The following is a 22706-nucleotide window of genomic DNA, read 5'->3' as shown; positions in this document are numbered from 1 at the left end:
CCGTGAAAAACGCAAGTTGATAAAAAAAAACGTCTGAAAATCAGGAGCTGTTTTCCCTTGAAAACAGCTCCGTATTTTCAGACGTTTTTTGCGAAGCGTGTGCGCATACCCTAAGGGTATGTTCACACACAAACGCAAAATACGTCTGAAATTACGAAGCTGGTTTCAGGTGAAAACCGCTCCTGAATTTCAGACGTTTTTGCAAGTACTCGCGTAATTGGAGCTGTTTTTCATTGGAGTCAATGAAAAACGGCTCCAAAAACGTCCCAAGAAGTGTCCTGCACGTCTTTGACGCGGGTGTATTTTTACGCGCCTTTCGTCTTTTGACAGCGACGCGTAAAATTACACCACGTCTGAACAGAACATCGTAAGACCCATTGCAAGCAATGGGCAGATGTTTGTAGGCGTAATGGAGACGTCTTTTCAGGTGTAATTCGAGGCGTAAAACGCCTGAATTATGTCTGAAAATTGGTCGTGTGAACATAACCTAACACTTTAGGAACAAGGATACTGGGAGGTTACAAATCCTAGTGTTTCGTTGACAATTTATTGGAGAGTTCACACTGCGTTTTGTCAGGCAGAAAAAAAATCTGCCTCCAAATTCCTGAAGGAGTTTTGAAGCAGGTTTTGAATTGTCAGCATTTTTAAAATTTAGTATGTTTTTTTTTAGCATGTTTTGCCTGTTTTTTTTTTAGCCGTTGAATCTGATGCAAAAACAGTGGACAAAAAAAAAATGCTCAAAAGGAGCCCCGCAGGTTTTTTCTGCCTGCTGTTGATTTCAATGGGAGATCAAGGGTGGAAACTGCTCAAAGAAAGCATGCCGCTTTTTTTTTTTCCACAAGTGGCCAAAAGCTTCCCGAGAAAAAAAGCCTGTGCCTCCCATTAAAATCAATGGGGGGCAATTTGTGGCATTTCTTGGTGCTGATTCCGACGCAGTTTCCGCATCAAAATCGGTGCCAAAAAAAGCTGTGTGAACTACCCCATAGCCCCTGCACACGTCCGTAGATTTCATCCATCCGTAAATACGGATCCGTAGTCATCCGTAAATCATCCGCATATATACCTAACGGTTTCTTTAAATACGGTCCGTAGGGCATCCGTATTTACAGATCTTCAAAAAACATAGAGGAATCTTGGGTAATCCCTTGGTGTTGCATAGCAATGCTTCCGTATTTACGGACGGCTACGGATGCACATTCGTAGCCGTCCGTAATTATGGAAGCGCCCATAGACGTCTACGGAGAGTTTGTGGCGTAATTACGGACAAAAAAAGGACGTGCTATAATTTCATGGGCACGGGCACCCATCCGTAAAAATATGTAAAGGTGTCCGTAGCCCATAGAAATAAATACAGATGAAAAATACGGTCGTGTGCATGGGGCCTAACACCGCATCTTTCCACCGTTTGGGTTCATTGACGGAGAAAAAAAGTCCCATGGCTTTTCATAGAAGTATTTATAGGAACATTCCCTAGAACTGCTTCTTAAACGGCAGGTATACCATTTTTTTGTGATGAGTTAGTGATGCAGATTCCTGCCGTACCACCACTAAGCATGTGAACGTAAACCCCCACCATCTGCTGTGCTCGCCATGTTCTAGATCAATACGCTACACTATTATTACAAGAAAGGCCTCTTCCTTCCTGTATCATGTCAGCTGGGTATCCCCCACGTCTTCCCATAGTCACCTCACTGTGTTTAGATCTCTTCCCCTATGAATTGACTTCCTACCATAACCCGGTGTACTTACTCATATCCTGTCCATCATCTGTCATAATAGATCCAAATCCTGTTGACCAAGGAAGTAGAACGGTGAATGGACAAGTGAGCAGGGACTATACAGTGTGTTTTATATATTCAAGAAGACTTTCCGCAGCAACACAACTTTTTGTCCTCGCCCAACCTAATTGTGAAGATATTGTACTCCAGCTGGCCATAAACGAGAGATTTTGGTAGTTCTTGGTGCCTTTGCACGCTTCCATACGATTGGCAATATCTCACTTGCACAGCTATTCGCTACTAGTCTTCAACGTGGGTTTACAAATCCTCGACATTGCGATGGAATTGTAGTCACGTGGTACAGAGGCGGCGAATCAAAGACAAGATGGCCGTTTTAATCGCCAAACAATCGAGCGATGGCCTTAACGCACGTCCGTTTGCGGATCTTACGATCAAAATTGGTCACGGATTTAGACGTTGAGACAAGAAATTAGTCGCATCACATGGAATATTGAAGTGTGTAAAAGCCCCTTAACTGTGATCGTTATTCACCCCCTCCCCCATTGACGAGACAGATTTATACTTATTGGCTTATGGAGGGAAAGAGTGTCACCGAAGCCTGATACAGACTGTTGCTATGCAACCACCCCAGTGTACTGGGCCTGCAACAAAAATATGTTTGTGATTCCTTAATGAAAGACGTGCGAACCTTTAGTTATGAACGGAGTTTCCCTTTAAGTCTGTCTTCTATAGATTAAGTAGCAGCAATAAGTCAGTCCCCTTGCCTTATGCGATGTTTGCCGTGTGCCTAACAAACATGTCCAGCAAAAAATGGTTGATTTTTATGGCTCTGATTCCATGAACTGTAATGCCGCCATTAGTAATTCATTCATTTTTTTTTTTCTTTAAAGATTGATTTGGAAAGTATATTTTCACTTAATCCTGATCTGTTTCCTGATGAAGAAATTGACCCCAGCCCTGAAATGCCTCCTCCCCCTACACCGACAACAAAAGTAAATAAAATTGTGAAGGTTAGTTGCGTACACTTGTGGTCTGCAACATGTTTAGAGCGGTTGGTTATATTTGGCTGAAGTCATTGTCTATTATGGAAGAATATTATTGTGGCAGTATCATACATCATTTATTCACTTACTGTAATAGCATTAGTGTGAACTATTGCTTATGCTTGGCGAGTAGTGACGTCACCTGTGGGTCACGTTTAGTAGTCGTCTCTTGGTAAGATCCTGTGCAGTTACCTTAAGGTGTGTTTACATGGGAAAATTTCTGCCCAGAACAATCGAGGATCGACGATTTAAGAAGTTTATCCGCTCTTGTTAACAAGCCCTTTTACATGGCCCGATGCTATACTGTATGGGGACGAACGATTGTTAATACAGTCTTTTTTCCCCCATCCGTTTGCGTCATTGTAGGCAGCACATCCCTGTTTACACGGGTAGAAGTGCTGCCGACAACTCTAATTTTATAGGCTGCATAACTATGATTAGCCGACGACTGATCGTTTGCTCGTTCGTCGGCTGATCGCTGCCAAGTTTACACGAGCCAATAATCAGCTGAACAAACTTTCTTAGGAACGTTAGTTCCCGATTATTGGCCTGTGTAAATGGGTCTTTAGCGTGCGGATGCTGTTCCTGCTCAGTCATATTTTTGGGGCCGGAATGGCTACCTGCTTCATTACTGATCTACCAGGGACCCTGGATGTCTGCACGTATGACCTTTTTGGAGGGCTGTTTCCTGCCTCATCAATAAGCGGAGTCAGCCAGTCTCACTAAATCAAGTGTGCGCAGGGCCTAAAAGACATGGGATTGAAACAGGGCATAATGCAATCCCGACGTATGGGATAATTGAGAGGTTTTACAGCAATGCGAGAACCCTGCCACTGTTCCCAAATAGGAAAATTATTTTTGTAAAAAAAACTGCTTTCTGTTCCAGTACCGCCACAGACCTTAATTGATCCTTCCATTCTAATGTTTACTGACCGTGATGACTTGTCGTCCATACTGATAATATGTTAGCACTCTGGGTCCAGTGGAGGGGGGGTGACTGGGGCAGAATTTTAATTGGTAGGTTTACTGCAATGTCTATTATTTTCTCCTTTAAGGCCTCATTCACACTGACGTTGATTGTACCGCAAACGACAGATCCTAGTGTCTGAATTTGGGTCCGTAATATATATTACGGCCGTGATGTTTCCATGTGTCATCTATTTTTCGCGGTCTGTAACAGAAACAGAGTGCTAAATTCCTGCTTATCTTGTCTTACCCCCCCCTCCCGGAAATGCCCATAGGAAGTTCACGTGAGGCCGTTTTCCAGGCGTTTCCTAGCAGGGTATCCGCAAAATGCGGACAGCACATAGATGGCTTCCGTGTTCTGTTTGTTATTTTTGCGAACCATAGACCTAAATGAACAGCACGGGACGCAAAAACTTACATTGATAGGGCATGTTCTACAATGAATAGAACCACAAAAACCACGGATGTTTGCATAGAAATAAATGTCTGTGTGCTATCTGCATAAGTTGTAAAGCCATTATTCGGGCTTTTTATTTAAAAAATAAAAATAAAATCTGTCAGCTGCACCCCCCCCCCCCCTGAGAAAAAGACCATTCTCTCCTTTTTTAAATCCCCCACAGCTGCAGTGCTGGTTCAGTGGTACCATGCTGATCTTTGTTTACTTTCCTGAAGCGTGACCGCTCCAACCAATCACTGGCCCTCATCTCTTCAGCAAGGTAAACCGAGACCGGCGAAGGACGAATGTACCAGCAATGTTAAAGTTGCGGGGTTTTTAAAAGGGGGGGCTTTTTTACTTCTGTTATTGCTAATGCAGCGGACGGCTTTTTTTTTTTTTAAATCGTTAAACGCCCTAAAGTCATTAAGAAGTAGTCCTGGGATGCACGATGCATCGAAACTTCGATACTGTTTCGATATCGTGCACCCTCAAACGGTTCGATACCATTATTTCATGTATTTCGATACTAAGCTGTGCGGCCGCACAGCTTAGCATTGTAACACATGCATGTTGTAAGAGCGGAGCTGCGGTTGTGTAATACAGCCATTGCCCCGCTCCTGAGTCCTAACAAGTGTGCACCGTCAGCATGTTGTGATGCGGCCGGCGCTGCACTAATGATTGCTGGCAATGAAGACCGAACATGGCGGACGAACTGCAAAACACCCCCATGTTCTGTCTTCAATGCCTGAATCGCCGTTCATTAGTGCAGCGCGGGAGGCATCACCTCATGCTGACCATGTGCACACTTAATTTCAGGGGCAGGGCAATTGCTGTATTACACAGCCGCGGCCTCTATAACGGCGAGATCAGAGAAACCTCATCTCCGCCGCTATTCCCCTGAATGCTGCGATCAAAGCGGACTGCAGCATTCAAGGGGTAAATGAGAAGGGGGGATGCCCCATGGATACGTCACAGGAAATCCCTGTGACGCGATTGAGGGCCATACCATATATGGGCAGACAGCCCAGGGTTTATTTAAGGAGCCCAGGGCTGTCTTACCATATTTTCTGTAAGGGCATACTTGGGTATGTCCTAACAACTGCCTGTGTACTATCCGTACACAGGCTAATGTACTGGCATATAGATATATGACAGTACATTAAAGTTTTAAAATAAAAAAGTAAAAACCTAAAGTAATATATAAAATTTAAAAAAAAATACACATACACCATTTTTACAATAAACATTAAAATAAGTCTCAATACATAAAATATACACATTCAGTAATGGCGCGGCCGTAATAACCTGCACAACAAACTTTTTTCAGAATTTATGATGTGTACTCAGTAAAAAAATTCAATAAATATGGCTTTCTTTCACTTATTGTGAGGTGCGTGGTGTGATGATGAATTTAACCTCCATGTGCCTCACATTAATAGTAATTAACCCCATCATGTACCTTACACATTAGCCCATTATGACTAAGAAACATGACGGGATTAATTACTATTAATGTGAGACACATTCAAAATTCTTCACACCTCGTGCCTCACATCACAAAATGGAAGAACTTTATTATTTTTTTATTACTGTTGGCAAAGTATCGTTTTGGTATCGGAATCGCAAAACGACATAAAGTATCTGTATCCAAGTCCAAATTCTGGTATCCTGACAACCCTAGCACTGTATAGGGTCGTGATCTACTGCACGTAAATTACTGGAATTTGGTGAAGTATTCTCCTAGAATTTTCGCCCATCACTTGACAAGTCGGTTATTACAAGAACTTATTGCTTTTCATGTGATTGGCTTATAATACATCATGTGACTGATAATACCGGCACTTCTTGGCCCCTAGAATGTACGCAAATGTGCTGTATCATTTCTTGTCTTCCCCTATGTAATACAGATATAAAAATTATATTTTCCGATAAGGGTTGAAGTGGAAAGTGGCATTCTTATTTACTTTTTTAATTTGACTTTTGAACAGATGACAAGCACTTGATATTGCACATTGCTATTTTATGAGACCTTCTCGGAGCCCTGTTAGGAAGTCAGATTGAATTCTTTTCCGTCAGCCATATGTCCCGTACTGCTCAGTGTTGGGGGAATGTGCGCTGCATTGAGTGATCGGTCTCTTTTTTTTTTACTTTGCTGGTGGCAATAGCTGAAACCCAGCAGTTCCTCGTAGATTGGGGACAGGAAATGCTGATGTTCAAAGAAACAAACGCAAAATAAATAACACTTTAATTGTTCCAAAACTCGACCCAAAAAAGTGCTGCTTCACCCTTTATTTGACACATTGCAGTAAATGTGTTCTGTTTTTTTTTTCTCTGCTGTTAACATTTTTTCTGTCCATTTGATAGAACCGGCGCACGGTGGCTCCAGCTAAGAACGAAACACCTGCAAGGGACAATAGAGGTAAGGAGTGCAGCTCTGTGCTCATAGGCTTTTTATTACAGTGCTTTGCTTTCTCTCCTTCTGCTGGGTGCTCTGCTCTTCTGTAAGGACATGCTTATTTTTCACTCTATTTCATTCTTGTAGCCTCCTTCTTTTGATTTATTAAATGGTGGTTTATAAAAAATATCATGCCATACTAGTCTCTGCAAGGTACGATCTGCAGTGATTTCTGGTTACACTGTCCGTCTTCTTTTATTGCCTTGAACCCGCAGCGTAACGTTGTTCTATTTTTTTCCTTGCAGCAGTCGGTACAGCCCGGGCACGGCCAAGCCAACCTCCAGAACCGCCGGCCTCTGCACAGCAGAATGGTAGTGTTTCAGATATATCTCCAGATCAACCTGGAAAAAAGGACTTTGGCCTTCCTTGTATGTAACATATGTCTAGGTTTGCTTCACGTTATATATGCACATTGCCAATCCCACATGCTAAATAGTTAAAATCGTATGCAGCGGTCTCATGGGCCTGTACGTAATGAAGCCTCTCTAAAGCTTTTTTTTCTCTTTTTTTCTTTGTTGATTTTTATTTTTAGAAAGTAATCTCCCATAACTCCAGTAACATTGCCCATTCGTTTGCATGTAAATATTGTAACTTGTTTTTGCATGCACAATTGTTTGGTGTCATAGTATTTGTGGTTGGGTTATGCACGTAACCATTTCTAGGGAAGCTTCACTATTGACCATGTAATGGATTCTGCCAGTTCTCTTAATTGCTCAATCTCTGCTGGTACTAGTCTCTGAATTATCTAGGCAGTGGTTTGATGGTGGATAGATGTACGTTCTATAAAGGGGGAAATTCACCGAAAATTTCCCCTACACGCCATATTGGCAATGACGCTATTCTGTAGGAAGAGTATCATTTTAGTCCAAAATTTCAGAAGGGTTTTGGGCACTGAAAGGTGTTGTCCAATTCAGAGAACCCATTTTTCTCCACCCTTTTAGGGAATTCTGAGTGTTGTCCCCTCTTCTGGATTCTCTTCTCTAGGCCAGAGTAGGGAGCTGTTACAAAGAGACTCTATCTCTGGAGCACCTGTCCTGTCCTGCGATCTACAGACAACCCATTTATTTGAATGGGCGCTATGTAATGCTTAATTTCCCCTGCGGGGGCCCTGCAGGAAAATTTAACAAATACTACCAGATTTCCCCATGGATTACACCTGATTGCAGAGGGGCGCAAGAGGGGGACACTTTGTGATCATCCTTCTAACAAGTAGGGACTGTCCGAAGTGGAGAACCCCTTTCACAGAACGCTAAACATGTATTCATGCAATGCAGTTCTTGCCAAAATCAGAAGTGGATCCTATAGAGGGTATTGGGGCCCGTTAATTCACACTCTGACATGGTCCAATCAGTCCTGACAGTGTCACTCTGTAGGGTTACGCTCTATTGACAAGGGGAATGATAACGCCCAGTTGTCAATTTATTCATACATTTCTAGGAGGAATAACAGAGGTACAGCATAATGCGGAGTGTTAAGAAAAGGTACTCCAGCTAATATTTATTAAAACAGCCATGTGAGGAGATCAGACCGGTCCTTATTAAAAAGTTTATGGTGGTGGAATGTGAGTCTGTCTATTAAAAAAAATATAAAGGCACACTTGACCATCGTTGTTGCTCACTTTCTTGTCCTATATCCTTGTCACAGGTTTTAGATTCATTCGTTTTGAATGGAATAGAAATGCTAATAAGCTCATTGACTAAAAGGGATCATTAATTATACCCCTAATTTAGTATGCTGTATATAATCCTGGCTTTTTTGGACTCGCTTACTCATGGTTCAGCTGCATTATTCCATGTAACCTCTAATTATAGCCTATTATACAAAGCTGAATATCGGCAAAACTTCAGTGAGACACAACTTCACTGCCTGCAAGCGGTTTATGTAGAAAGCAGCAGCATCATGGCCCTGTGTGGAGCACATTGTGTTCTCTGATGGCTTAGGCCCCATGCACACGACCGTGATTTTCATCCGTAATTACGGAAAAAATTTAATTACGGATGAAATTGTAGAAATGATCCACAAAAGATAGACAGTGTCCTATTCTATTGCGGCGCGAACTCGCCCATAGAAGTCTCAGATCCGTATTTGCGGACAGTAAAAACTATTACAGTTGTGTACATGAGGACTTAGGCCGTGCTTTCATGTTGTGGATTCAAAATAATGACTTCGCTACGGATTTTAAAATCCACTTCATGCTAATTATTGCCACGAATTCCACATTGAAAAGCCGTGGATTCATTTGCGCTTATCCTTGTGCGGATCAGCATGTTAATCCGCAGCAGATATGAGAGCATCAGCTGTGGATTTTTCCCGCGTTTAAATTGACGTTTGTTGCGGATATTAAAATCTTCAGCATGTCAATTTAAATTACATTCCTGTCTCAGAATTCTATCTGAAGTTTATTTAAAAAATTTAAAATCCGTAGCATAAAATCTACACCTGTTTCCACATCAAAATGTAAAATTTACATCTAAAAATGCATTAAAAACACGCATTATGTATGGATTTACCTTCAGATTTTGCGCATCAAATTCCACAACGTGTGCATGTTGCATTAAAGCGACCCTCTGGTCCCGTGACAAAATTTTAAATATGGTTTATGTGAAGTAATATTACCTGGTGCCTTACAGTTGTGCCCCTCTGCCATGGATATGCCAGTTTAGGGTCCCCTCTGTGCTGTCCCAAAATGGCTGCAGTGCTTCTTATACGAAGTGTCTGAAACACTCCCACTGTTCTCTGATTGGCCAGAGCTGCTCACGTGAGAAGTTCTGTACAATCCGTGAACAGAGGGAGTGTCTTAGACTCAGTCTATTGTGCGCTGTGACCATTTAGAGACAACAAAGAGGGTACCCTAAAACAGTAGAGGGGGGCAACTGGAGGGCACCAGGTAATATTACTCCATATCATATCACATTTATAATTTTTGTCCTGAGACCGGCGGGTCGCTTTAATTTATCTTCTCTGTTTCTATGTTGTTTTTACTGTTACAATTTGTTAAAGCTGACCCCTCTACGAGGATTAATTTAAACAGTCATATGTTTAGGAGGGGTCACCCCACAGGCTTGTACATAGTGACCGCCACCTATCTGCTCAGCTTTCATTATTGACTACAAGTACAACTTTTTACTTATAGAGATTTAGTCATTTGTCTATTCATTTTTGGCGGCAATTTTTTGCAAAGATGACTACAGGAAGTGCGTGGTCCGTTTCTGAGACGTTAAAGCATAGCTCATAACTAAAGACGAGCAAATATTTCCTTCACCAATTCATTAAGCCGTTTACATTAATCAGAATGCCTTGGGCGAATCAAATGCTGCGATCTCTAAATAAAAAAAATGACCATTAAATACCAAAGTTTAGCTGCTGCTCTAGCATCTGATTTACTAATATAAGGAAAATGTTATCCTTTAGAAAGGGGTCCAATGTTACATGGTAATCGTGCACAATACGAAGGGAATAAAGTGAAAAAGTGCAGAGGTTGTCTGCCAATCCCCTTCCATGTGCCTTATTAAGATTGGGGACCTTTGACATAGGTTGTTCCTTCTAGCCAAAAAAAGTTAGATACTTCTACTGGTCAATTCATGAGGCTGCGGAAAATATTGAGTATCGTGTTATGTACTGTAGTTCATGAGGTAGCTTTTTAGCCAAAATAAGGTGTAATGTTTACTGATGGCTTACATGGTACAACACAAGGCTACTAGTAGGACAACTGCAGGGAAACCTCCTTAGCCCTCTAGCCTTATTATGGAATATAATCTCGTTTGCAAAGGGTGATTACAGTAGTATTATATTAACGCCTCTTTACCATGACCGAATCCTTGAAAGGTTTTTCTAATTCTGGGAAGTTAATATTCCTATCGATGCCTTTTAAAAGCTAAATTTGGAGCAAGTTCCTAGTGCACTCACAATAGGTGAATTTGTTGCAGAATTGAACAAATAGTCATGCCGTAAAAGTCTTAAGTGTAGGGAGCAGACTGTTAGTCCCTCACCAATGAACTGGCCCCCCCGCCCTTGAAAAAAACAACCATGAATGAGAAGTTCCTATCCATTCAAGTGAATAGGAAATCGCTGAGAGAGCACCCTCTGCTGTGTCTGTATCTTCCTTATACTTTAATGGAGGATGGTTGCAAGTTGGCGGCCATTTCTCCAGTAGGAGCTGGACACCTGGATTGTTGGGAGGATCGTTGGCTGGACCCCTACAACCAGACATTTGACATATCCTATTAAAATGCCCTACATGGTTTTTGGTTGAAAACCCCCTTCAACTTCAAAACATAACGTTAGTATATGTTAAGTGAAGCGCAGGCTGTGTTCATCTATGGGGCGGATATGGATGGGATGTATTAAGTCAAGCTGTCTGGGAATGGATGGTTCAGTACTCCATTGACTTCTCTCTCACCGTCACTATCACCAGGCGAGCCATCCTTATAACATCTTCCAAATTTGCTTTTATTTGTTCAGTATTTCTCTTTATATGATTGAATGGAGTAGGTTTTTGATAAGTATAGTATTTATATTGCATATTTTACATTGAAAAGGTCATTCTAACAATGACTCAATATTGCATCTGTCTAATCTGATGATTATTATATCCTCCAATAACAGCCAGGAGAAAATCTAATTGTGTGAAAGAGGTAGAAAAGCTACAAGAAAAGAGAGAGCGAAGACGGTTACAACAGCAAGAACTTCGGGAGAAAAGAGCTCTGGTGAGGAACTGTACATCAGACATTACACGTATTTGTATGGTTATATGCTGGTATTATTTGCCCTAACACCGCTGTGCCTCTCCACTACGGAATAGACCTGATTCTTTGATAATATTCGTAATTTGTTTCTATGTAGATCCATTTGTTTCCATGGTTACAGACTACAGACAATTTTTATGTAGTCTGATCCTGCAATCCTACTCCCTTCGATCTGTACTCTGAGGGTAAGTGCACCGGTAATGGAAATCCTGCGGGTTTGCAGATGGAAAATCCCCAGCAGATTACAGTACCAGCCATGTGGATGGTATTTGAACAAATCTCATTTACATGCTGCCGAATTTTTCCACATGGAAATTGACATTCAGTCCGGATTTAGAATCCTCAGCATATCAATATCTGTTGGGGATTTTCACCCATGTCTGAGGATTTTCACCACAGATTTCACCCATTTCAATCCACAGCAAAATCCGGATGCCGAAATCCACAGGCAGATTAGTGGAGGATATTTCTGCGAGGTGTGGACCCAGCGTTATTTTTGCAAGAAGTAGGGGGCAGATGGATGAGAATATGACTGCAGGATCAGGGATCACACTGCAGTTTCTTTGTAATCATGGAGACACCGAGATCTGCTTAGGAGCTGTAGACACATATTTTTATTGTTCCAATGCATCTATAATGAAAAATTAAGCAACTTTTCAAGAGTCCCTTAATAAAAAAATAAGTATTGGTTGATAAGTAAAAACCTCACTCCACTGAAAACATGCGAATTCAGGTGTGAGTGCAGCGTACTCTAAGAACCCTTTACCCTTGCGTCAGACTTACATCCTTAATTACAGGTTGTTTGGTGGAGTCTTAGGCCTTATTCACACAGTGCGGATTTGATACAGATTTTGCATGCCTTTTTTTTACGCCAAAACCAGAATTGGATCCGTTCTTGGTTTTGGCCTAAAAAAAATACATGCAAAATCATCAGCACACAGAACAGAAGAACAAAAAGATGGAAGTGCTTGAGCCATTGCATCACTGACGCCCGACCAAAACCCATTGACTTTAAAGGGTAACTAAATGTTCGACAAACTTCTGACATGTCATAGTGACATGTCAGAAGTTATGATTGGTGGTGGTCTGAGCACTGAGACCCCCAATAATCACTAAAACGAAGCGGCAGAAGCGCTCGTGAGCCGCTTCGTTTCTGTTTGGCTTTTTGCGGAAAGCCCATGTAGTGGTGCACGGGCTCATAGACTTTCTATAATATAAAATACACGGGGAACCCCTTTAATATTATTAGTGAATATAATCTTAAGAATATCACTGCTGCCCACAGTGCCTTTTCTGCGTTACAGGCCGGCACTAGAACATCTAGCAGTATATTGGGGTTTAATGGCCTTCAAAGCTACATTTAAGGTTATTTTCTTTAGTGGAGGTGGGCTTTATAGACATTGTAGTATAATAGCTCTATGTGAGTGCCAAATACTAGATCTATTCCTGCTATGGAAATGTAGGGAAGCCTTTTCAGACATATCTCTTACATAAAATCTTTAGAGCTGCTTGCATGAATGATACTTTATAGTAGTAGGTGATGTCTTAGAATGGAAGCCTACATGAAGTCATTGAAGAATGAAGCATTTCTGATCGTTCTTCTGCGTTCTTTTCTTACATTCTAGGAGGTTGACACCACAAATCCAAACTATGAAATTATGTGTATGATCAAAGATTTCCGAGGAAGTTTGGATTACCGACCTCTAACTACTGCAGATGATGTAAGTTACAATTTTTAAGTGTAACAAGCGTGTTGTATTGTTTACCCTGTATGTTATTAATGTGATATTTGTTTTAGGGTTTTGACGATCCCAGAATTTGGACTACGATACCGATGCTTAGAATAGTATTGCGATATTCTATACCAAAACGATACTTTGCCAACAATAAAAATTCCACAAAAATGTATATCCGTGTTCTGATGTGAGGCACATGGTGTTATCAATTTTGAACCTCCATGTGCCTCACATTAATAGTAACTAACCCCATCATGTACCTCTCACATTAACCCAATGTTGCCCATTTTGACTGTGAGCGAGGTATTTGATGGAATCACTTACTATAATTATAATGGGCAATATTGGGTTAATCTGTGAGGGAAATGATGGGGTTAATATAAGGCCTTATTCACACGGCTGTGTTTGGTCCGTGATATACGGACCGTATGTCGCCCGCATTTCCTGGAACGAACCGTTCAGGAAGGTGGGCTCCTAGCATCAGTAATCTATGGCGACGCTGCCTCCCTGCGGGAAAACTGAAATCATGATTAAAGTACAGGAGAGTTCGGGACTGATGCTAGGAGCCTGGCTCCCTGAACTGTGTTTAGTCCAGGAAACGCGGGCGACGTACGGTCCGTATATCACGGACCACACACAGCCGTGTGAATAAGGCCTTAAGTTAATTAACCCCATCACTTCCCTCACAGATTAACCCAATGTTGTCCATTATTGTAAGAGATCCCATTAAGTACCTCGCTCCGTCATAATGGACAACATTGGGTTAATATAACCGAAAAACACAGCATGGATCTAATTGGCCCAAGAAAGGTATAATGCAGCCGTCAGCAAACATGTAATCAAGTGTGAGCTAGATCCTGGGGCGTGTACCCACAAAGCATCCAAAGCATGTATATATAACCTAAAGAAAAAGATGCCAGTAGACTAAGAGTGTAAGAAAAATGGAAAAATACTTTATTGAAAATGACACAAGTATACAATGATTAAAAAGAATCCACAAACCAACAGGTTAAAAAAAGACATACAAGCCATGCAACTGACAAAATGAGCAAGCTGTGTAGACAAAAAGTGAATGCCTAGTGGCACAACCTATCACTGTGTGCCCCATCAAACTGTATCCTAGCCACAAAAGTTAGACAAAGTAGAATGAACATATGCCATGTAAAATGGTAGAGAGATGAATAGCAAGGTACGTATGAAGATAACAGCCAGATGTAAACAATGCTGACACGTAAAGCAATATTAAAGCAGATTGCAGTATTTAAACATACCCATGATAGGTCCAGGACCGAGTGCACAACCAGACGTCTGCCCCAACGCACGTTTCGGCGCAAATGCCTTCGTCTGGGGGTCCAGACGAAGGCATTTTCGCCGAAATGCGCGTTGGGGCGGACGTCTTGCTGTGCACTCGGTCCTGGACCTATCATGGGTATGTTTAAATACTGCAATCTGCTTTAACACCTTCCCGACCGCCCACTGTCTTTTGACGTCAGGTGGTGCAGGTGCTTAGTCTACAGAGACGTCTTTTGGCGTCGCTGTAGATTAGGCTGATGAGAGCTCGTGTGAGTGCTCATCCTCTAAGCAGGAGCTGTTACTATCAGCTCCTGATCTTAGAGCAGCCTCCTGTACACAGCTGGGGTCGGAAAACATTCGGACCCCAGCTGTGACCGCGGCATGATCAAAGGGAATTCCCCTCTTTGATCGCATCACCGGGATTCCAGTGATGCGATCAAACAATGGGGAATCCCTCTGCAGTCAGCCCTGGGGACCTACAGAGGACCCCAGGGCTGTCTGTTCCGTGTGCCTGCTGTTCGGGCACACTATGTGCTGCCCGATCAGCAGCCTGTGTCATAGTGACACAGTGTAATGTATTCGCATACAGGTGTATGCGAATACATTACAAGTAAAAAATAAAGCTACAAATAAAGTTATCCCTTGATGGGATTAAAAAAAAAAAAAGTAACCAAATAAATAAATAAATAAAAAAAGTCCCAAAAAGAGTCTTTATTTTGCATTAAATACATTTTATTGCCCCTACACTAAATAAAAACAAAAAACCTACGCATATTAGGTATCTACACGACCGTAATAACCTGAAGAATTAATCTAATGGGTTATTTAGCGTGAAACGTGAACGGGATACAAAAGAAACGATTCAGAGAATCGCTTTTCCCTATATTCACGCTGTAAAAAATTTTTTTTTTACCCCCAAACTGGGAAAAAAAAAACTACTATTTCTCTCGCATAAAACAAGGCCTCATACAGCCACGTCAATGAAAAAATAAAAAAGTTATGGCTGCTGAAACGCAGAGAGGCAAAAACAGAAAACTTGAGCTGGTCATTAAGGCCCGGTCATTAAGGGGTTAATATTGCTTTACGTGTCAGCATTGTTTACATCTGGCTGTTATCTTCATACGTACCTTGCTATTCATCTCTATACCATTTTACATGGCATATGTTCATTCTACTTTGTCTAACTTTTGTGGCTAGGATACAGTTTGATGGGGCACACAGTGATAGGTTGTGCCACTAGGCATTCACTTTTTGTCTACACAGCTTGCTCATTTTGTCAGTTGCATGGCTTGTATGTCTTTTTTAACCTGTTGGTTTGTGGATTCTTTTTAATCATTGTATACTTATGTGTCATTTTCAATAAAGTATTTGAACATTGGGTTAATGTGTGAGGTACATGATGGGGTTAATTACTATTATTGTGAGGCACATAGAGGTACTAAATTCATAACACTCCGTGTCTCACATTAATAAGTGACTTCATCATTTCCCTCACATAATGGCTGCATTGGGGTTAATGTCACCCACATTAACCCCAATGTTCCTCAATGCCGGCTGCAAAAAATACTAGTGCCTACTCCGCTCGCAACATTTCCCTTCTCACATACTCAGATTGTCATTGGTGGCAGTAGAGAAAATAGGGAGGAGCGTTCCTCCCTCCTAATGTGATGCTGCCGGCACTACTGACGAGCGGGGGCGGTCACTGAAGGAAAAAAACGTCACAAGCGATTTACAGTGTGCGCGCGACATGTTCTCCATTTATTTCAATACTAAGCTGTGAAGCCGCACAGCTTAGTATCGAAATACATAAATTGACTGTATTGGACCGTTTGCCCTGGCACAGCATCGAAATGGTATCGAAATTTCGTTGCGCTGTGTATCCCTAATTTGTTCACATACGGTTGTAATGCCCGCATCTTAGTACTTCTATTATGGCCTCAACATCTGACTTAGATCATTGTAGAACCACAGGAGGTCCAGGCATTGCAGTCGTATAAATGTGACCGCACTATGACTGTCTGATACCGGTATTACTGTAGTCTTTGTCATTTGCAAACATAACTGAAGATATTTATTTCCTGTTCTACAGATTGATGAACATCGGATATGTGTCTGTGTTAGAAAACGCCCTCTAAATAAGAAGGGTAAGCACTGGCCTACAAAAATAAACTGTTGATTTGATATTTTCTCCACTTTTAGCTATCTTCTTGCACGTCATGGAGAAATGTTAGATTGCGTCACTCTGGGTCCATCAACTGCGTCTACCATCGATGGCTGGAACATGCTCTGCTGTGAATTTGAGCTGAGTTTTACATTTATGAGGAATCCAGTTCGCATGCACATTGTAGGTCATGAGAAGGATAAAAGTGGATGCGTTGATTCCTACCAGGGTGTTTAGTTACATGTTTGAACATGTCAGTGGTCTGCCGTTAAGAACGGTGATTGTCAATGGAAATAAACAGGAGCATGCTCAGTGGTTTTTATATAGCGCATGGCTTCTCTATACCGAACAGATGCTTGTACAATGCGGTTGTATTGGAAATTTCAACATAATTGGCACTACCTCCTCTAACCTCTCTCCATTGTGCACTGTATGTTCTGTGTGTGCCCTGCCTCCCCGCTCTGTACCTGACAATTATCTGAAGGAAGGTGCTATTGGGTACATAACGTTCTAAACCTGCTCCATTATCAACCCCCAAATTCTTCAATTATAAAAATGATTAGCTCCGTGGTGGTGGTGAGAGAATAAAATTTCCCCCTCCCTCACCTAGTCCTTGATGAGACGTGGCACGTAAATAGTGCCATTTTTGCTCTCCCGGTGCATTGCTTTTGTCTCAGCAGACGTGATCTATCATAGCTCCCTTCGTCTCCTGTGTAGGTCAGCACCGGGAGTTAGAAGTGTGGAGGGGTGAGCTTGGATATCCTTTTTTGGTAAGTGCTCTGCTGATTCTAGGGCACCGTAGCATTGTATTTGGTGCAGAGGAACTTTACGTAGGTCGCTATCCACACCACATCTACATGGATGAAGAAGCCCTGGCATGGACGATGACAAGAAGCCCTGGCATGGACGATGACAAGAAGCCCTGGCATGGACGATGACAAGAAGCCCTGGCATGGACGATGACAAGAAGCCCTGCCATGGACGATGACAAGAAGCCCTGGCATGGACGATGACTAGAAGCCCTGGCATGGACGATGACAAGAAGCCCTGGCATGGACGATGACAAGAAGCCCTGTTATAACCGATAGAGCTCCTATTATTCAGCTTGTTGCTCGGAGAGAAGTGGCGGAAAGAATTTTCTCACCAATATGTAAAATATACAAGCATCAGACATGTAGAAAGCCTCCCAGCAATGTTTCACAGTTATGTTTGCTGTGTCTGCACTTACATAATCTGTCACATTCTGCTGCAAACAAAGTGCACACGGGGACATCTGAAGACACGCGAAGATCATTCCAAGTGAAAAACAAAAGCCTTCATTACACCGCGGCCACACGAAGGGCAGAGGGGGTTAACCCTTTTATGAGAAGGCAAATATTTGAGCTTTTACATTGCACGTATAAAGGGACCATCCGATATTAACCTGTTGGGGAATTGTCTTTTATAAGGCTGCCCCAAATAGTCGTAGCGAATGGTGAGGGAAAGGTGTTTTTTGCGATTTTACTATTGATTATTACTTTTTGACGTGTATTTTCTGTCACAGCCATTGAATAAATAGCATTATTTACTGGTGTCTTGCCAGCTAAAACGCAGATTTGGGCAGCCGTGTCTCGTACAGCACTTTAACATTACGTTTTGTGTAGAATGATTAGGTGATGGCAAAGTGTCATTTAATGGTTCTTGTCACTTGGTTGGACCCTGCTGATATAGTTGGTACCAGAGCAAGTAGACGTGCAACAGACCTCGCCAATCATTGCGCTGATTATTACCATATCCTATTCAGGCATGGATACTTTGTGGGCAGCCAGGAAGGAATTAGAACTTTATTTTCTGTTATACGTGTAAAGCATAAATGTCATTGAAAATTGAAAAAAAAAAAACAGCAGTTCCTCCGTTTTCTTATGGGTTTCGTTTTTACAGTGTTCACTGTATGGTGAAAATGACACGTTATCTTTATTCTGCGGGTCAGTACGATCACTTTACGGTGATACTAAAACAGAACAAAAAACTATATAAATTTGGTACCTTTAAAAAAAAATGTAAAAGTTTTAAATAAACGAAAAAATTTTTTGCATAGCCATATTGATGTAGTTTTTATTAATAACATTTTGGGGAATGTCAGGCGTTTCGATCACTTTTTATTAAAACATTTTTTTTGGGGGGTGGAAGTGGCAAAAAAACAGCGATTTGACCCTTTTTCCTGCTACGACGTTCACTGTATTGGATAAATATTGTTATAATTTTATAGTTCTGGCGTTTTCGGACGAGGGGATACCTAATGTGTTTATTATTGTTTGTTTATTTATATACGTGATCTAGGGAAAGGGGGTGATTTATTTTTTTTATTTGATTTTTTTAAATCTATTTATTTTATTTAGTCCCCCTAGGGGGCTTGAACCTGCGATCATTAGATCGCTTATGCAATAGACTGCAATACCACAGTCTATGGCAAAATCAGTGCATTGCTATTGAGACCTGCCACAGGGTCATATAGCAGGTCTGGGAGCGTTCACAAGGCTCACAACTGCTAGAGGAATACAACCGCTCCCGCAATCCCGGCCCCAAAGTGAAAGGGGCAGTAAAAACCCCTCAGATGCTGGTGGTCACATGTGACACCGGAATCTGATGGGTTAAATGCTTGCGGATCAGACGTTTTTCTGTTTGCAAGCATTGCCACTGGGTCCCTGCTGTGTAACACAGCAGACACCCGGCAATGGCGCCCGCTCTGCTTCTGACAACACATGTCTATATGCCCTATTAGGATGGACGTCATAGAAGAAGGTCCCCTGTTCAGTACCCCTCTCTGTATGCCAGAGTGGTCTGGCTGACTTGGCCCATCCATGCATTATATGGACGATCATCCATTTGAATGGCCTCCATCTACTACTTTCCTCAGCAGTGGAAATGAATGGCGGACTGTGGCTTTCCCTGAGAAGCCGGACACCAGCCATATCACCGCGCAGGCTCATGTTTAGTAAGGAGCCATCTTCGACCCTTTAACCTGTTAGTGACCGCCAATATGCCTTTTCACGTCAGTCACTAACGGGCTTTATTCTGATGCATAAGCCTTTTTACGGCGCTGCATCAGAATAAATAAACAGAGCAGGGAGCCATTAAATCTCCCTGCTCTCAGCTGCCAGAGGTAGCTGAGGGCTGGGGGCGTCCCTGCTCGAACGTGTGAGATCGATATAAGTATCGATCTCACCCGTTTAACCCCTCAGATGCGGCGCTCAATAGCGTGCGCCGCATCTGAGTGGTTTTGGAGAGAGGGAGGGAGCTCCCTCTCATCCCACTGACACCCGGCGATAAGATCGCCGAGTGTCTGTGTCTGCGTTGGCAGCCGGGGGCCTAATAAAGGCCCCCAGGTCTGCCTGTAGTGAATGCCTGCTAGGTCATGCCGGAGGCATGTCCTAGCAAATGCCTGTCAGTTTTAAACGGACAGGCAGTAATACAGTGCAATACAAAAGTATTGCAGTGTATTATAATAGCAATCGGATGATCGCACATTAAAGTTCCCTAGTGGGACTAGTAAAAAAGTGTAAAAAAATTAATAAAGTTGTTAAAAAAAAAAATGAAAAACCCACTTTTTCCCCTTACAAAATTCTTTACTATTAAAAAACCAAAATAAAGTTAAAAAAGTTACACATATTTGGTATTGTCGCGTCCGTAACGACCCAGACTATAAAGCCATTACATTATTTAACCCGCACGGTGAACTCCGTAAAAAAATAAATAAAAAAAACTATGGAAAAATTGCTGTTTTCTGTGAATCCTGACTTAATGTCGCTTTTTTTAGTTAAACTGTTAGTATATAAATGATTACACATTGTTCTAATTTTTTTTTATTTTTTCACAAGTCAGGAAATCTTATAAATTAGAATCTAATTTATAATATTTCCATGTGCTGGTCACTAGAGGGAGCAATTCCCAAAATTGCAGCATTGGCATGTGGTAAAGCAACCTCATTGCTTTATGCTGCAAAATTGGAGAAGACACACTCGCTCTAGTGTAATCAAACAATCCCCCCTCCTTTATCCTGGCTAGTGCCAGGAGAAAGGAGGGGGTTGAATGTTCAAACCTCCTACACTTTGTGCCGCCATTTTTTGAGCGAATGCACAGTGTAGGAGGCTTAGATACAGTGCTCAGCAGACAGTATAACACGAACATACACACACATCACATACACAAACATAACTTACCTGCTCCTGCCGCCTCCGCTCCTAGTCCTTGCTTCTGAACATATGGACGGAAGCCGTGACCGGAAGTAGTCATCTTACTGTCCGGCCGCGGCTTCCGGTCCACATGAAAATGGCGCCGGATATCGCTCTGCTGAATACCTTCCTTTTGGACTATGTGGGAGCGGCGCATGTGCCGTTCCCACACAGACGGCGTACGCTGTAGTGTATGGAACGGCTCCCGTTCGCATTCCCTATGGGGATGTATGTGCCGTATTCCATCTCTGTATCTGTCGTTAATCGACACATACAGAGATGAAAAAAAAATGGCAGCCCCCATAGAGAAGTAAAAGAAATAAAAAATAAAAAAGTACAACACAAAAACACAAATAAATACAATTTATTTTAATGACATACTAAAAGCAATAACATATAAAAAAAAAAAAATTCTGTGACACCTTCCCTTTAAATAAAAAGTGATTAAAAAGTTGCATCTACTCCAAAATGGTACCAATAAAAACTACAAGTCTTCCCGCAAAAAAAAAAGTCCTCATACAACTGCATCGGCGGAACAAGAAAAAAAGTTATGGCTCTTCAAATATGGAGACACAAAAACAAATAATTTTGAAAAAAAAAATAGTTTTTACTGTGTAAAAGTAGTAAAACATAAAAAAAACAATACAAATTTGGTATAGTTGCGATCGTAACAACCCGCTGAATAAAGTTATTGTGTTATTTATACCATGCGGTTAACGGCGTCGATTTAGGACGCGAAAAAGTGTGCCAAAATGTCTGGTTTTTTTTCTATCCCCCCCCCCCCCCCCAAAAAGTGAATCAATAAATAATATGTACCTATTAAAAAATACAACTTGTCCCGCAAAAAACAAGACCTTATACAGCTATGTCGACGCAAAAATAAAAAAGTTCTAGCTCTTGGAATGCGACGATGGAAAAGCTTAATGGTATTTTTTAAGGTTTAAAATAGGCTGGTCATTTAGGGGTTAATTGCAATTGACCAGTTACTGAGCAAGTGTGTATTATTTAGATTGTGACACTTGATTTTACAGAGAATGGTGTGAAAGACTTGGATGTCCTTACAATCCCCAGTAAAGATGTGGTCATGGTGCATGAGCCCAAGCAGAAAGTGGACCTCACAAGATTCTTAGAAAATCAAACCTTCCGCTTTGACTATGCCTTTGATGAAACCGCGCCAAATGAAATGGTCTACAGGTACGTAACCAAGGGTGGCTTCACTTCCAAGATGTTCTTTGTCCCTACGAGTTGTCCTGTTCCGTCATATCTAGCTGTATTTAGGGCTTCCATTATCTTATCTTGTCTGTAGAAAGCTGAGTAAATCCCACTTCTCATAGTTATCACAGCGGTGGATTTCTAAACAAACGAGCCTACAAATCTCCATGGCTGAGCTTCTGCTGCTGTGGGGACGTGGCTCTGACGATTGTATCCGCCACGTCTGGGCCTGCGTTTTAGGGACACGAGGGGCAGCAGGTTGGTTCTACGGTGCAGGATTTTACCGTGTGACTTCATTTTTTAGCGGGTTTTGCTTAAGGAATTTTTTATAGAATTCTCTGCTGCTTTAGGAGCAAAATGCTATTGGTGGGTTACATTTTAATAGACCTGTTTTTGTCAGTCATATTTCACTTACATGACATCACAATTCACCGTTCTGTACACAGGAAATAGTAATTACGCCATTTTCTTCACATCAATGCTTCAAAAGAGCACCATTGTGGCCAATGCTGCAAAACAGCGCAAAAGACTGACCACAATCTCTACACTGTAGCGTTTGCTTTTGGTTTTATGCATTTGTTTGCTCATGTAATCCATAAGGCCTAGCGGAAGCCTCACTCCTGTGTGTAAATTTGTAAACTTCAAAATAGTATATTAAAGGAGTATATCAATGATCAGTCCATAGGATAGTCCATAAGTTGGATGGTCG

General features: G+C 41.7%; 1 protein-coding gene across 7 annotated transcripts in view; it reads left to right on the top strand.

Moving 5' to 3' along the window:
* KIF2A (kinesin family member 2A) overlaps positions 1-22706 on the top strand; it is a 76060-nt gene that overhangs the window by 32431 nt on the left and 20923 nt on the right. For 3 of the 7 annotated variants that reach the window (XM_075839266.1, XM_075839274.1, XM_075839299.1), the window contains 7 exons: positions 2630-2749; positions 6549-6603; positions 6885-7007; positions 11245-11345; positions 13010-13105; positions 16503-16557; positions 21817-21979. In XM_075839266.1, the coding sequence (XP_075695381.1) occupies positions 2630-2749; positions 6549-6603; positions 6885-7007; positions 11245-11345; positions 13010-13105; positions 16503-16557; positions 21817-21979 (713 nt within the window). The remainder of the gene's footprint in view (positions 1-2629; positions 2750-6548; positions 6604-6884; positions 7008-11244; positions 11346-13009; positions 13106-16502; positions 16558-21816; positions 21980-22706) is intronic. The other 4 variants (XM_075839290.1, XM_075839320.1, XM_075839283.1 and 1 more) reach the window with 3 other exon arrangements.

Source organism: Rhinoderma darwinii, chromosome 1 (genome assembly GCF_050947455.1).
Source record: "Rhinoderma darwinii isolate aRhiDar2 chromosome 1, aRhiDar2.hap1, whole genome shotgun sequence".
NCBI classification, from domain to species: Eukaryota; Metazoa; Chordata; class Amphibia; order Anura; family Rhinodermatidae; genus Rhinoderma; species Rhinoderma darwinii.
This window is presented reverse-complemented; position numbering and strand designations above follow the sequence as displayed.